We start from the raw sequence: 16,296 nt of genomic DNA on the forward strand, positions 1-16,296 counted from the left end.
ACTTGGGGAAAAAGAAAAGAAGAAAGACAACACAGAAAAAATGTTGGCATCCTTGCAAAGAAGGGGCAGCGCTGGATTAAAGAATAAAAATGGATAAACTTGTCAAATGGTCGCCGACGGGCAACTGAACAGACGGAAACATGCGATTCCACAGAAAGGTCCTAGAGCAGAATGAAAACAAAAAAGTAAACACAGATGCTGATGGGGAAGAAAAGAAACAGGCTGGCGAATAAAATGGGAGATGCTTGGCACTAAAAAGTAAAACAGGAAAAAAAAACGGGAAAAAAGTAAATTAAGGCGACGTGGGTGGGTGAACGGAGAACATAGATGTACTCAGCCTTCACCTGCAGCCCCAAAAGTATCAGGAGTGTGGAGAGCTCCAGTGGAGCGAGAGTAGCTCCGTGTTGCTGCAACCAAGATTAAAGACACACATACAGAGTTTAACATCCACGCAAACTCACACAAGACAAACACACACAACCCTAAAACTAAACCAGCAGCATTTAGAACAGAAAGGAAGGCTGAAGACATGCAAGTGAAGTGTTTTCTTTTTCTGATCTCCTGTAACTCTTAAGCCTGTTTTTTTTCTCTGGTTTCAGTTTAATTCATTCAGAAAAGAAACGTGTCTCGGACGTCTTACTTCTCATCCCTCCTGCTTATCTCTCCTCTACTGCTACTCACCCAGGGGTGTGAAGGAGCGGACAGGGCTGGTGTCCCGGCTGCTCTCTCTGCTGGCCTCTCTGCTGCAGCCCTGACTCATACTGGGCCGAGGGATACGACTGCCCCGAGCTAACGCCACCCAGGGGGAAGGGGTTTTTTTGGAGACAGGGGTGGGGGAAGGAGGAGAGAGGGGAAGAAAAGTGGTAATACGGGCACGAAGACAAAGAAGAAAGACAAACATGAGCAGTGACAAAGAAGAGAGGAGAAGAAAGTTCAAGAATACAGACACAAAAAAAAGACAAAACAGGTAAAAGGAACGAAAAAAAATAGAAAAAGAGCACAGGTCTGCTGGTCCTAGGGGGCATTTCAGTGGAAGTCACTCTCATGTCTCAAAAACAGCTGTAATTACAGAAGATTCTTACGACTGTGTTTTAGAGTCAGTCGTGGTAAACGGCCTGCTTTTTTGGCACTGGCAGAGCACAACCTCAACTTAACAACACTCCTCATCAAAGCATTAAAGTCGTCCTGAAGGACTTCTACTTCTTTAAGTAGTTACCATAAAGACTGCTTCCAAGTACTCTCAATGCTTCATGTTTGCTGTCATTCCACATAATTTTACATAAAAAGGAAAAAAATAGTTGACAGAAATTTTGTCCTAGCACCGGTCCTCAAAATTTTCCACCTTAAAAACTGTGGCTAGTTTCTCCCATAGACTGTATCCTGTCTCCTGACGGCACCCACCTGTTTCCGAAACAGATTTTTTAAGCATATTGGCTCTCGCAGCTATATTGGAAGTGACGAGGGCTTCGAGTCTCCGCACTAACAGCTAGAGGGCAGCCTTCAGTCATATAAAGTGAGCGGTGCCTCTGATTGGACAAATTTGCGATCGTAATATCTTCTTAACTGCAGAGTTAGAAAAAAATTCACCCTACCGTACAGTGTGCTGATAGCAAAATTAGCAATTTGGCTGTAGATATTCTGCTGTAAAACAGTGAGTCGCGATACTTCTGGAGCCAGCCTCAAGCGGACACTCGAGAAAAAGCAGATTTTAGCCATTTAATATTGTCTCACACTTTTAGAACAGAGGTTGCCGCTTGGTTTCTCCTATTTCTCTGATTTTTTGACTGAGCTGGGAGTGTTTCAATTTTCTGTCAGACATGAGTATCAAAAACCACTTGAGCCAATGACTTTGGTCCATTTGCTTAGGAAAACACTTTTAAGGATTAAAGAGTTATACTGATTGTTGCAGATTGATTTTTCCTTGACAAATCAAGAAACGCCACCCCAAGGACGCAGAGGACTGCTGAGCCCACATTTACATGAAACACACACAGTCTCATTATCACACACAGTCCCATGATCATCCACACAACCAGACACAGACACAAGGAAGAGGAAAAAAAGTGATTGGAGATGAATTTGAGTTGTAGAGGGGTTGGGAAGGGCGAGTGAGGGGAGACCTGTATTTATATCCAGCAGCATGGCAATCAACTTGACCGTTCATTGCTCTGTTCATCAGCTTCAGCAACTACACCCAGCCAATCAGGGTTAATCACAGCCGAACAAAGTCCTGATGGAACTTTGCCAAACTCACAGGGAGCTCACCAGCCACTGACAACGAGTTAGTACACAGCAGGAGGGAGTGTGTTCATAATGCGCTGGAATCAGGGGGGAACAATCACCGTTAAAACAGCCACGATGTCAGAGGAGGGTTGGAGAGGTGGGCTCTAAGGGCAGAAGCAGTGAGCTACAGTTTGATCCAGGGGTTAAAAGAGGCGAAGATTTGTAGTGATGGGAGGAGGGATGATTGTATGATCAGAGCTGACAGACTGAGGGGGAGACGTGCATGTCAGGATGTTCTGGTCAAGGTCAGAGCCTTACCTCCTCTGCTGGCTCCATTGTAGATTGAACTAATACTGGAAGGAGCTAGAGACAGAAGCAGCAGCAGCAGAAAAAGAGGGAAGAAGGGCAGAAGAAGAAGGGACAAGTTCAGATCAGAAGTGACGTAAGCCTTGTGTGTACATATCGCAAACAAATGTAACTCCGAAGTTCCTGTGGAACCCAAAACCCGCTGTCTGAGAACTATTATTCCATTTGGAAACTATGAAAAACTTTTTGGACATCCTGGTTTGGCAAGCTGATAATAAAAAAACTACTTCCAGAAAGTTCCTTCTGTCCATTTATGGTTCTGTTTAAAACTTCAGGAGCTATCATGTGTTCAGATCAAAAGTCCAGTGTTTAGGCATGTCTACAAAAACTCATAATTTCTTGGTTTATTGCCACCCTAGAGTAGCCATTTAGCGGCATCAGTTTCACTGTAAATTGTAAGAATCCAAAAACAACAAGAAGACCTGTTAAAAAACAAAACAACCACTCCCCCTTTGCTTTGTAATATCTTTCCCTCACAAGAGAAGAAAGCTAGCTTTATGCTAACAGGCTCAATCTTGTCTGTTGGTTTGAGTTCAGATTGATCATTTTCTAGCAGTATCAAGAATGCAGAGAAATCTTATTGATAGACTGGCACGGCATCGAGCAGTTTGAAACTTGAGCTAAAAACTTTGGTCTAAAGCTGATTAGCTGCTCTTAAATGAGGATAGCTGTATGTGGACAGAGATTAATTGACTTCGGGGATGTTATGATAGAAAAACGTCAGATTGAAGTTTTTCTGTATTTGTTATGAAACTCTGTATAAGACGCACTTTTAGCATCTTTCTTGACATCATAAAAGCTTAGTAACTAATCAACCTCCATACAGGTAACTAGCAAAGTGGTGAAGATGGACAGTACTTAGAAAGGCTACACATCTTCACAGAAACTGCACTTTGCTGAAAGCAATAAATATCTTCATGCAGTGACAGTTTTAATCTTTTTCACCTTGAAACTAGACTAAGTTTTATTTACTGGTGCAACTTGTGTTCTGTATGGTCTACAGACCACTGACTAGTGATGAAGTTTTGTGAGTTAGTTATTACTCACCAACGGACAGACGGGTGGGGGAAGAGTCTCTGGAGCAGCCCTGGCTGCGGGGGATGCGGCTGCGTCTTTGTCCTTCTCCGGCTCCTGCCAGCACCCGGTGGGCTCCCGAGCTCATGGTGCTCAGCGCCGTACTTGTCAGCACGCGACCTGGAGAGCCACTCCGACTGCCAGCTTCAGTGAGACAGATAAAGAGAGAAAAAAGAAAGAAAGGAGGATGGGATACAGAGAGGGACGAAGTGTAGTTAGAGTGACTTTCTGGCAACAAAGGATTTTAAACTTTAAAAATGAACATGTTTGTTTTGTGAACAAACATATCACAAAGGCAGGTGAAACTGTCCTTCCTTTATTAGCACTACTTTCCAAGCAGTTAGGATAGTTGCTGTAAGACAGTACACATGAAAAGGGACACAACTGGATGGCAAACTTTGAAGTGTTTGATGATATTGAGAAGAGGATTTGGGGGACGGGAGAGATGAAAACAAGAGGAAGTTCACAATGTATGATGAGTTTAGACTTTGTGTGTTGTACACAACCTTTTTCATAAGAAATCACAATAAAATACATAAATTTAGTAAACAAAAGCATTTTGGCAACAACATAATCAGAACGTCAAAGACCTCCCATTCCACCCAGTGTCCAAACGGAGAGCCCACAATGTGTCTTCTTCTACAGTGACGGCTGTTACTATCAGACTGAAGTCAAAGAGTGGAGGACGAGCTGCTGCTCTGTGGTTCTGAACATGAAATATGATAACAGACAAACAGGGGGCGTAAACTAGAGGGCTCAACGTGTTGTGTTGATCACACACTCTCTCTTACTGAAACAGACACACACACACCACTAAAACTCATCTCAGTACTCATCTCAGATGTAAGGAAAAAAATACAAGAGATTATTTCAACTTTTTAGGGTAAGTTTGATCACCAATTATAACTTGATACACACACTACAGGTAACAACTGATGAAAATGTTGACTTTTGATTTTGTAAAGAAACTTAGATCTACAGAATAAAACCATTTAGACACTTTTATTGAGTGGTTTCTCCCTTCATTTCTTCCCTTGTGCACTTCTGAATACTGAAAGATAATGTGTTGGTTCTCTAAAATATTTTCTACAAACCACTGATAAGATGGTGAACTATTCAAAAAGTGTAATTATATTAAAAAGAAAACATGTTTTTAATTTGGGGTTTCCATTCTGACACACATAAGAGTGCAGAAACACAAGACTCCCAATGCAGTGTTTTTAGCATGATCACAGAACAGCCATGTTTAAAGTCTAGTGACTACGAATCCCAGCATGCCTCAGCCAGAGTGGGAGGAGCCTTGAGTGACCTTTCTAGGTGCGCGTGAAGGAGGGGAAATCAAAGCAACAGAGGAGAGGCGGTAAAGATACAGAGAGCTGGTAAAAAGAAGTAGCATTGGACTCTTACCACCAACAGGGGTAGCAGACTGAGATCCTGAGCCATTAAGCCCATTGGTTGAGAAGAGGGGGGGAAGCAGAGGCGAGGGGGTAAGGAACAGCATTAAACCAGAAGAATCATGGGGGTTAGCGCAAAAGAAATAACTCAATATACAAAACGCCATGGGAGGCAGAACACAGAGTTTGATGGCAGCGCATCCTGGTGTTCAATATCAAGAATGAAGGCCAAGCTGAAGCACTTTGAAAACAAAAAATCCATTTATTAAAGAGGAAACTGAAAAAAATTTGCTTAAACAGACACATACACTGAACCAGCTACGGATGATAGCCCGGGAAAAGCAGTGCATGTTGGGAAAGGCTGGCATACGAATGGAGCAAAGCCTGTTTCACAATGGGGGGAGGAGAAAAAAAAACCTCAAAGTAAATATGTTTAAAAATATCCACACACTCCACCACACACACACACACAGATCTTTCTGAGCCTCTGTTCAGCTGCCATTTCCTCTGTTTCCGCTGCTGTGCTATTTTTATCTTTTGGTCTTTTGAACTCTCAATCAGTCAAGCTTTTTTTTCCCACCTGAAAGTCCAGATCTGATTGGTGCACCAGGCTGTGGTCCAATCGTTGCCCACTTTTAAACTCTTGTCCAAGCCTGCGTCAAAGCTGTTGTGCTGTAAGGTGCTTGTACATTTTTTAAGCCACATATCTGCCTCATGTGTTGCAACAGCAGTTAGCTAAAAATCATTTATTATACAAACCTAAATGACAGCCAGAGCCAGGCTAGAGCAGCGTGAATTAACTCTTCACCACACCATCCCATCAGTGATGAGACACAGCATGCACAGGAAAACAGACACACACACACACACGCGCACACTCTTCTGTACACGAAAACACCTTGATCAGAATGAGAGCGATAGCAGGTGGGCCACCATTCCCACTGTGGAACATAGATAGACACACCACACACTCTGACTCTGACACACAAACAGAATACCTGGTGTGCAATCGGATTCATCGGAACCTGAAGGCATAAAAACATTTACATGGAGCTTATCGTCACCATAAAGGCAACAGGAAATGAAACTCCACAATCAGAGCCTGACACACTCATAGAGCCTTACTCACACCCTTGTGTTGTAGTGTGTGTATTTGATGTGTTGTGTACCCAGAATGTTTCAGTCGCAGTGTAAAGTACATACGTTGTGACTGGGAGACCATCTTGGTGCGACTGCGTCCTCGAGAGTCCACCTGGCTGGAGACACTGCTGGCAGTGGACAAGGGCTGCTTGGTGCGAACGCGGCCTGTGTGTATAAAGGGGGGACTTAAGTCATGAGCACAAAGTGAAACCTCCTCAGCTCATGCATGTATTCACAGAAGCCTAATGAAGCTGAGAAACTAAGAAGCGCTACAGATGACTAAAAGCTACTGCAGCTGGAAGCTGTCAAGTCCTAATCTACACACTTAGATGAAGCCCGATGCACACACAGATAAAACATACGAGGAGATTTTAGTGAATTGGGAACCAGTTTCAGTCAGTTTAACCTGAAACTGGTCATGTTTTAAATAAAAATCTTTCTGAAAGTCTTGATAATTTTGATTGAATCAAAGAATATATTTAGGGATCAGATAATTTCCTTTTGTTGGAATGTATTATCACATCAATCACTTTGCAATTTTTAAGCCTTTATATCATTAAAAAAACATCTCAAGAGCCACTATAATGAAAGACAAGGACATATTTCACATTGCATATCTTTCATATATGAAAACTGCAAATAAAAATAGAAAATTTAACTACACACAAACTGTAGTGTTGCATTCGAAAATCAGGTTATTGCAGAAGAAGGAGCCAAAAGTACTGACAGCAGACGACAACAAAGTTGCACTAACAGAGTCAGTTTGGGGCCACATTGAAGAAAAAAACAAAAGTTGTAATCTCATAAGAAAAAAGTTGTAATTTTATGGAAATGTATGTAATTTATAATGGAAAGGATTAAGTCATAGTTTTTCTCTTCTTTTATTGATACATCAAAGCAGGGGTTCTCAAATTTTTTTAGTCCATGGACCCTTTTCAGGTAGGACATTCCTCTTATTATCATGACATCGATAAACATAATAATACTTTGTAATAATGTACCATCTAGTACTTTGCAGCAACAAAATTAGGCCATACTTATACTTTCCAAGTAATTTACTTTGTAAACTTTGGAGATATCTTGGCTCCAAGGTATTCCGCAGGCCCTCAAACTATGGTTCATGGACCCCTGGGGGTCTTGGGACTCCTCTTTGAGAATCCATGCATTAAAGTACATACCTCCTCATATTATAACTTCTACTTCCCAACTTGGAAAATTAGCATTAAGCCTGAAATACCCAAGATCAATGTTTCTGAGAGGATGCAGGTTCAGAATCAGTAAAACATGACTTTTCTCTGACAACAGCATCTCAATAACATAAATCTCACAAGACTACAACTTGTTGTTGTTCTATTACAACAAAAGATATCATGACGTCAGTCTCATAATATAACCACTTTATTTTTTTTGATATATGAGATTTTTTTTGGTTCTTATATAACATCGTATGAGACTTTGGTCTCATAAAAATTCAACAGAATTCACCTTCTCCTTCCCAATAATCTGAATTCGTTCTCAAAATATTTTAATCATATAATTCTTCATTCTCATGATACTTTGGCTTTATTTGCTAATAATTCTAACTTTGTTTTCATATTAAAACTTTACTTTTTATTTATATTTTATTATAGGGATGCACAGTATTGGATTTTTGCCGATATCCGATATGCCAATATATCGAAACCCCTTTTGGCCCATACCGATACCGATACCGATACCGATAATCACAAGTTTGTTTGTTTTTTTTCACTGTAAAGAAAGCTAAGTCTATCCTGTACTGGAATTTATATGTTACTCTTATTGTGACGGTCTTATTTGTTTAAGAAACACACATAAAACAAGACAAAAACATTTGATTTTACCATAAATAAGAAATGTATTATTTTTTTCAAACTCAAGACATTCAGTATTAAAATACAGAAAAATAATTTCTTTAGATCACATGAGCTTTAAATGTACAATGCATTTTTAAACATAACCAAGTTGCATTTGATTATTTTAGAGCTACTGTAACAACCTGGTGACAGACACAGAGCTCTGCAGTGCAAATAAATGAAGTGCTACATTTTATTTAAGGAGCTTATTTTTCAGATGGAAAATAATAATAATCCTAACTGAATAGCACCTTATCGGCTGTGCTTATTGGCAGAAATTTTCATATCTGCCGATACCAATAAACGTGTTTTTAAGCTTTTATCTGCCGATACCGATATTGTGCCAATAATATCGTGCATCCCTATTTTATTACCCTTAAATTACAACTTCATTCTTATAACATTAGTAGTTTATTTGTCATGTTCAGACTATTTTTCTGTCAAAACAACTTTTATATCCCAGTACAACTTTATTGTCCTTAGATTACAACTTTTTTCTGATTAAAACTTATTTTTGTAACTCTGGTCGTATTAAAGCCAAATTCTTATAGTACTCTATAATTTTTTACTTTAATGTGGCCCTCATTCTCTCCTGTAGTTTTATTTTCTTTACCAACTACATCATCCCTAACAGCAGGCCAACACACACAGCCGGCTAACCCAAATCTTACCATTGTCTGACCTGGTTCCTACAGACAGACAAAGAAGGAGCAGGACGTAAACAACATGTGTCAGCTAATGTTTGGAGAACAGCACAAAAGCAACACATCCTAAACATCAGGATAAAGTCGTATATGCTGAATGATGCAGTTTAATGCAGTTGTTAAAAGTTTTAATAATTCTGTAAAAAAAGGTTAAAGTGTAGTAAAGCAGAGGATGAACTTAAACGTGTGGTTAATTTGATTTATGATGTGCTGCGCATGACGGTGATAGAAATATGGGATGCTGACAGCAGGAGGCGCTGTGGCCTGTTTTTGCAACAAAGAGGAGTTGACATGGACTGGGATGAAATGAGGGAGAAGAAAAGAAAGAGGGGAGAAAGAAAAGAAAAGCATGTGTAGGCTGTAGCTGGTGGAGCAGAGTGAGATGATCTTACCATCCGTTTTATCAGAGGCATCATCTTTAGTAGCAGAGAGAGAAGACGAAAGTGATGGAGGAAATAAAAGGGAAGATACGGAAGGAAACAAAAGCAAAGGAGTGATACAGAAGATAATTAAATAAAAGAAACAGGGGAGAGGGAACTCAAGAAGGGGGAGGGGGTGAAGCAGAAAATGCCGGTACCAAAGAATGATGAAATAATGAAAAGAAATCAAAGAATACGAGAAAGTGACAAAGAGAGGAGAGGAGTACAGAGTCTATTAGTTCACAGAATATCTGTTTCACGGAGAAACATGCAGATGCTGAGATCGACACTGAGGGTCAGAGATAAACACGGAGGGCGATATTCATCTACACATCATGCACACAGAGAATATCAACACATATAAACATTAACAGGCAATGAGCAGGCGGCAGGAGGAGAGATCGGGAGAGGAGAGGAGAAAGGCCAGTCCAAACTCTGGAGTGCGTGTGTGCATGTGTAGGTCTGGTCTGATAACCCTGAACGATTTTCTTGTTAACACTTTAAAAAGCTTGACAAGACTTCTGAGCTGATCTGAGAGTCTGGACTTCATCCTGGCTGATCACATGCTGCCTGTGGTCTAACTTGATTGGCAGGGCCCTTACCCAATGAGGAGTAGGAACCAGGGGGCAGACGACCCGCTCCCCTGGTCTGTCCGACGTGCCGGTGTTTAGCAACTGCAGCCGCGTTTACATCCACGTCACTACGGGAACGTTGCAGAGAGGCTGATGACACCCCACCTTTTGAACCCGCAGGGACTGAACGGACAGGAGGAGGAGGAGGAGGAGGGGGAGGGGGACAAGGAAGGGGAGTGTGTGGAAGAAGGAATGGGAGGTGATGAGGGCATATATACGTCACAAACACATGCAGGCACCCCACTATACAAACACAATACTGATACAGTACAGAAATACACAAAAAGCCCAGACACATGTACGCATGTGTGTGCGCACATGTGTGTAGTAACAAAAAAAGAAACAAAAACAAAAAAATCATAACAGGAAGTGGCTGTACGGGGCTGGACACAGGCAGATGTGAATGAGGATGATGGGAAATGGCTTTGTAGGAGCTGATGTACGCCATCGTCTGTGTGTGTGCGCGTCTTCAAAGGAACAAGTGAGAGTAAAATTATGTGTTTGGGTGTGTGTTTGTGAGTGTGTGTGTGTTTGACTCACCTCGCCCTGGAGCTGCTGACCATTTAGAAGTCAGAGGGCGACTGAGGGGAGAGAGAAAAAACTGGGTCAGTCCAGAATAAAACAACAACAACACACAAAGAAGTTGACGACTGTAAACACAAGGCTGAGATAAACATCATGAGGATTATTTTGCTTAATGAAACTCTTGCTGCTAAATATCTTGTGAAGAAGAGCAGCAGATTTTACAAATACTGTGCAAGAATCCAATGCAAATGTCAAAAGTCACGAGTAAAGAGAGGAATGAGCCCAAAACAAAAAAGGGTGATCACAAGCAGAACAAATAAATGATGATTTTCACAGTTTTGACAGTCATGTCTAACATTAGCTGGCCTTTCTACTATTTAAAGGGGGAATTATGCTTTTACAGTTCTTAAAAAAATCTAAATTTTCATTTTGGATGGAAAAACTAAATACAGGCAAAACATAAAACACTAAAGGAACGCCATCTCTGTATGAAATTGCTGGCTGCTGTAATTAGCTTATTAGAAAAAAAGTCACATGAAATAACTGGACAACATAAGATTTTCTCAAATTATGACATCACTAGTTGACAGACTTGCTGAATATGAATTTTTTTTCATTTTCAGAGAAAAAAAAACAAAACTTTTTTTTCATGGCAACAGTGAAGGAGGCTTCTAGAATGCAGTTTTCTAGAATGCTGGGGGACTTTAAAGGAAGAGTTACTGAAAGAAATTGTTCAAACTTTATGGAAAGCTACAACACAAAGTTAAAAGAGAGGCAAAATATATAACCTAAAGATGAGCGTACTACCCCACCTTTAAAAAAAATACGAGCTCAAAAGAAAACATCCATCTATTTATTACCTACAACTTTTAAAGGTAATACAGGTGCCAGGACTGTAGGGATGGTACTGAATAAGTTATTTTTATAGGTACCAACTGAATTCCATCTGTGGTAGTCATGTAAAATCAAAAGGTACCATGTTGAGGTACCTAAACACATCCTTGTGACTGTGAGGAACTGGAAGAGTAGGCAATTTTCCACGCTGGACATAAACGCAGCATTGCAAGTTTATATATTGAAGAATAAACATGTTAAATCAAAAATTTTGGGATTTTATAAATAAACAAATTTATATTTATTACCACATAAACACACACAAAAGTACCAAAAATTGCTATTGTTGAGTACTGATACCAATTGCCAGGTATCAGGCATTGGTACTGTATCGTCTCGAATGTGAAAGGTTCCCACCCCTACAGGACTGTAATGTTAAAGATCTCATACAGTGCATGTTGGCACCAATTCCTGTTTTCATAAGGTAAAGGAAAACTTATTCAGAATATGCTAAAATAAAAGTTGCCAAATGCTGAAGATATGAAGCCCCAAAAACTGTCTGGGAATTATAATTAGGCTCAGCACAAGAAACTCACTGCTGACTTTCTAAAGATAAGATGTTCTTTTACTGGAGAAGATGAAGAATTAAAGAAGGATGAGAGTAAACTGAGTCACTCAAAGAAATGTCTGCCAAAGTAACAAAAATTTATTTTCCAGAATCAAAAGTATTTCCCAAATTATCCAAAAGCGCCTAAGAACGATGAAGGAGCAGAGTTGACGGTTTACTTGAGGCTCTCTTGAGAAGAGGACGAGGAGCGGTCGCTCTGGGGAAGAGAGGCCACGCTGCCAGAGCTCTTCAGGCAGGACTGAAGGGTCCTCTGGTACGACGACTCCAGGGAGTTATAGAGAGCGTCAGCCTCCCCGGGGAAGTGGTTCCTCAGGCCCCAGTAGGCCCTTGACAGAGATATCAGTGAAGAAGGAGACACAGGGGGAGGAGGATGGACAAAGAGGAGAGAAGAGGAGCAGTGGAAATCAAAACAGATACATGAGGAGGCACAAAGACAAAATCATGATGAGAGGACGAGGATGGTGTTGAGATATAAGCTTCTTGACTTTCAAATTATTTCATTTTCAGAAATTCTTGCTGGAGCATCTTACTTGCGAGCCTCCACTCTGGCCTCTGAGTCTGCGTCTCGGATTCCTTTCTTAATGCTCTCAACGAGCACCGCCGTGTGCCTGTGAGATACAGAAAGAGCATTAAGCAGAGGAACTGCTTTACACACTAATGTGACTCCTGCACAGTCATGTTTTATTCTGAACCACACTGAAATCGATGCTCACCTCTCCAGAGAGTGGGTCTGCCATTCTTGTAGTAGAAGGTCCAAGAAATCATAACAGCGCCTGCAGGGGGACACATTTTCATCACACTTATTAGCACAAACTCAGCACTTGACAGTATCATTAGAAGCAGTTTATGATCTTAAAGGTGTCATTTATCTTTTATGTGCACATAAAACCACACTAAGCTGATGTTAACCTCACCTTCTAACAGCCACAGACTTGGATGTGCAGTTACTGGTTATCAGCGGGATGAGCCGAGGGACATGGGTGTGCTGCAGAGGAGAGAGGCAGTAGAGAGAAAAATGTCAATAAGAAGGGGGAAAAAATCGAACATCCAGATGAAAGCTTGTAACTTAGACTGACCGCTACAATCTTTAGATAACCATTGAGATAGTGTGTTCGTCTGGGGAACTCACCCTGATAATGATGCGGATAGCTGACACACCAGATGTTGCCATGACTTTGGCACAGTTTGGGATGAGGTTGAACAGGACAGGGACGATGGCTTCCGCTCCATGGTCAAATTTATTCCCCAGTACCGTAGAGAGGTGGCTGCGAGATACACACATAGAAGGATCAACACACATGTACCAGCAAACATCAAATCATGCAACAGTTTTCTTTAAACAGGTGAAAATTTTGCCTATTTACTAATCTGCTGAGGTCAGTAGTGGCACTAAATCAGAAAAGTCAGAATCAGAACCTCATGATTGTGTGTGTTTTCAATCAAAAGGTAAAAGAGCTGACACCTTCAGTTTGGATGTTGTACAATCATTAACACCTAAAGTATGTTTTTAAATAAAAGTTTTTTATAGTTTTTCTGTATTTCTCCATGTCTTTGTACCCGTCAGTGACAGCAGTATCTTAAACACTCACGCCACAGTGATGCACGCCTCCCTGACAACTTGTGAACGCAGGTCTTTAGCCGACAGTTTAAAGGCTCCATCCAGAAGCCGTAGGTGCTGGTAGAAACAGTCGTATGTGTGCGCGCCTGCCACCAATAAAGAGCGGATCTTCTTCATCTGTGAGAAGAAAAATTATGATATGATTACAATATTTATTCAATCAAACTGATTCAGTTGATATAACTCAAGATAAGAACTGCTTTAAAGGTGTGTTAACTGACAGCGTTGGCTCTCTGGTCCCAGTCATGTTTGTCATCAGAACAGATCTCACGGATCTTGTTCAGGTTGTCCTCAAGATCCCTGGATGAGTAGATCTGCATTAAGGTAGAGTTAGAGTGAGCATGGAGAAAAGAAAGAGCAGAGTGAATACGTGACAGAGAAAAAAAAAAAAGACTCAGACAGTCTGACCTTGATAGCTGCAGAGCTTGGTTATTAAAAAGGATAAATGTGCACTAATGTCTGCATTTAAGCTTCTGTGTTTAATTCACCTGGACTGTAGGGACATCTGTGAAGGCTTTAATGAAGTCCTCTTCATCAATTGCCCCCGCACTTTCCTTGGATACTAAAAAATTAGAGCAGTGGATATCATTAGTTTATGTGTGTTTACGTGAGAGGAGTTCAAAACAAATATATACTTCAACTACACATGAGCAGTAATGTACAAGGCCATGATATTTCTCAGGGGGATGGAAGCCCTGAAGACCACACCTCCTCTATCTTTAACAAGGGAACAGAGGGGGGTAGAAATGAGACTGTTGTAGCAAGTCAGATATCTGTAGCCTACACACTATCCTCTGAAGGAGTTACACGGCAGTCTACATGTTTTATCCAAAATGAGCATTTTTAATGTCTGAATTGGTTGATGTTTGCAGAAACGTCTGTAATAATCATGACTAATCTTAAACCAGGCACACTCTCAACAACTGTTAGCCTCGTGTTTACACAGAAACAGCATTTCAGCCGACCTAAAACGCAAACTTATAAAAACGGCCTCCAGAGTGGGATTTTTCTGAAACGCTGGCGACACTGTTGCCATGTAAGCAGTAAGCCGGCGTTTTCAGCGGAAACGATGACGTCACACTCCGCTGTGCGCTTCATGCATACAACAGGAATAACAGTGCCATTGTTACAATCGTCGCAAACTACCATTATGTGCTTGTGCTGCTCAATCTGCTGTATCTGCTGACTGTCTTTCAACAAAATGTGCATCTGTTGTTCCACTCTTGAATTTTGTATTCCCCAGTTCACCAGATGATCAGCTCAACTCTACTTCGATTTCCCAAAAGCGGCTTCTGGGCAAGACAATTACAGCACCACCTACAGGCCTGGCATGCTTACTACAGCGTTTTCAGTCCATCAGCGTCTCTGTGTAAACACAGATTTTTTTCACTGCGTTTTAGCATTTTCAGATGAAACATTGTCGTGTAAACGGGGCCTTAGATCTTAACAGATTCCAAAATGATGGAAGACCAAACACAGGAGGGCATTCTAGTCAATTTTAGACATGACAATTCTTGGACTAAAGATCTCTGCCCTACATATATAACGTTCGGGGCAATGACTTCATAGCTTTAGGATCCCCCAGATGCTTGTGTGATCAAATGTGACTCCAGCAGAATAATGTCGTCAGCCAGGAGTCCTGTTGTGTGTTCTGTTATGTAACAACAAAAATGGAGGAAAGAATATGGACACTAAGTAATGCCAAAAGCTTCGTTATTAATTTCCTTTTTGGTCATCTGGCTGATAACTCTCTCCTCTCATTGGTTAACGTGGATATCGTCAATATTTAACACATTGATTTTTTTTATGATCACGATCTGGGAAGCTTTGATCTAGCTATGAACAGTAAGAAAGTCACACTGACACCACAAACAAGGCGATGATTTGGACAAATGACGAGTTACAGCAAGCCCAGGTGAGGTCAAACCCAATCCAAGGGTTGCAAATCTGGCCCTAAAACCAGTAAGCGTAGCTTGGATAAAGGGTATCTAAAACTTCAACATAAAGCACTCTGATACCTGCATCAACCAAAACCATGGGTTGTAAAGTCCATACAGCACAAGTAATAAACCAAATGGCACACATGAAGAATCGATATCAGTCAAATATTTTTGCTTTTCTATCAACAATTTCTTTGTTTCTTTTTTTTCAGCTTCAGATTTAAATCCTGCCTGTTATTGGCAAAATCTAAATATTTCTTTCCAGTGTGAGGGTTGCAGTCTGGTGTGGCAAGAGTGTGTGGGCGATCTGTCATATTAATGCAAATGGAGACAATAGGGCCTCCCATTGCCACCGTAATCGTGGAAACAGTTTCATAGAGAACAACAAAAGAAATACTTATTTCAATTTAGAGAAATAAAAAACAAAAATCTATTAAAAGCTGCTTGAATTTTTTTTTTTATTTTAGAAATGAGGGAGAGGTTCAAGGTTTTTTTTTCTTTTTAAGTGTAGACCTGTTTAAAAACTACCCAGCATGCCCTTGACTCCAGCCTTTTACAGCTGCTGCACAATCAATAAGTCTGTAATGATCCAAGTGACAAGCGATCACAGTCTTGTGTTTCTATCCAGAAGAGCAAATGTAGCGGGCCTCGAACAGGCTGCTCGCTCGTAAAACACTTCCACCTACTCATGTATGTGTGCGTGTGTTAGTGTTTATGCTGACACAGATATGTCAGCAGGAAATGGACTGTGTGTATGTGTGGTGTGTGGTGGTTGGAACATAGCTTTCTTCTAACAGAGAGTGAGAGGAGGAGGAGGAGGGACGGGGAAATCAATACATGTAAAGATGAAGCAAACATAAGACTCCAGTCGTCTGCAGCGGGAGGAGGATGTGACAAAGAAAACTCAGCAGAGATATGAGACGAG

General features: G+C 40.9%; 1 protein-coding gene across 35 annotated transcripts in view; it reads right to left on the reverse strand.

Moving 5' to 3' along the window:
• Positions 1-16,296, reverse strand: part of clasp2 (cytoplasmic linker associated protein 2) — a 76,114-nt gene that overhangs the window by 16,840 nt on the left and 42,978 nt on the right. For 9 of the 35 annotated variants that reach the window (XM_074686368.1, XM_074686366.1, XM_074686363.1 and 6 more), the window contains 19 exons: positions 13,920-13,993; positions 13,653-13,745; positions 13,403-13,548; positions 12,943-13,078; positions 12,728-12,798; positions 12,527-12,586; positions 12,344-12,421; positions 11,972-12,139; positions 10,367-10,407; positions 9,797-9,949; positions 9,168-9,191; positions 8,743-8,760; positions 6,261-6,362; positions 6,056-6,082; positions 5,071-5,097; positions 3,637-3,807; positions 2,542-2,586; positions 682-789; positions 345-407 (listed from right to left, as the gene is read on the reverse strand). In XM_074686368.1, coding sequence (XP_074542469.1) covers positions 345-407; positions 682-789; positions 2,542-2,586; positions 3,637-3,807; positions 5,071-5,097; positions 6,056-6,082; positions 6,261-6,362; positions 8,743-8,760; positions 9,168-9,191; positions 9,797-9,949; positions 10,367-10,407; positions 11,972-12,139; positions 12,344-12,421; positions 12,527-12,586; positions 12,728-12,798; positions 12,943-13,078; positions 13,403-13,548; positions 13,653-13,745; positions 13,920-13,993 — 1,605 coding nt within the window. The remainder of the gene's footprint in view (positions 1-344; positions 408-681; positions 790-2,541; positions 2,587-3,636; positions 3,808-5,070; positions 5,098-6,055; positions 6,083-6,260; positions 6,363-8,742; positions 8,761-9,167; positions 9,192-9,796; positions 9,950-10,366; positions 10,408-11,971; positions 12,140-12,343; positions 12,422-12,526; positions 12,587-12,727; positions 12,799-12,942; positions 13,079-13,402; positions 13,549-13,652; positions 13,746-13,919; positions 13,994-16,296) is intronic. The other 26 variants (XM_074686370.1, XM_074686390.1, XM_074686395.1 and 23 more) reach the window with 16 other exon arrangements.

The sequence above is a fragment of the Halichoeres trimaculatus genome, unplaced genomic scaffold (genome assembly GCF_033239565.1).
Source record: "Halichoeres trimaculatus isolate MK-OKI-2021-1 unplaced genomic scaffold, fHalTri1.1 fHalTri1_scaffold_14, whole genome shotgun sequence".
NCBI classification, from domain to species: Eukaryota; Metazoa; Chordata; class Actinopteri; order Labriformes; family Labridae; genus Halichoeres; species Halichoeres trimaculatus.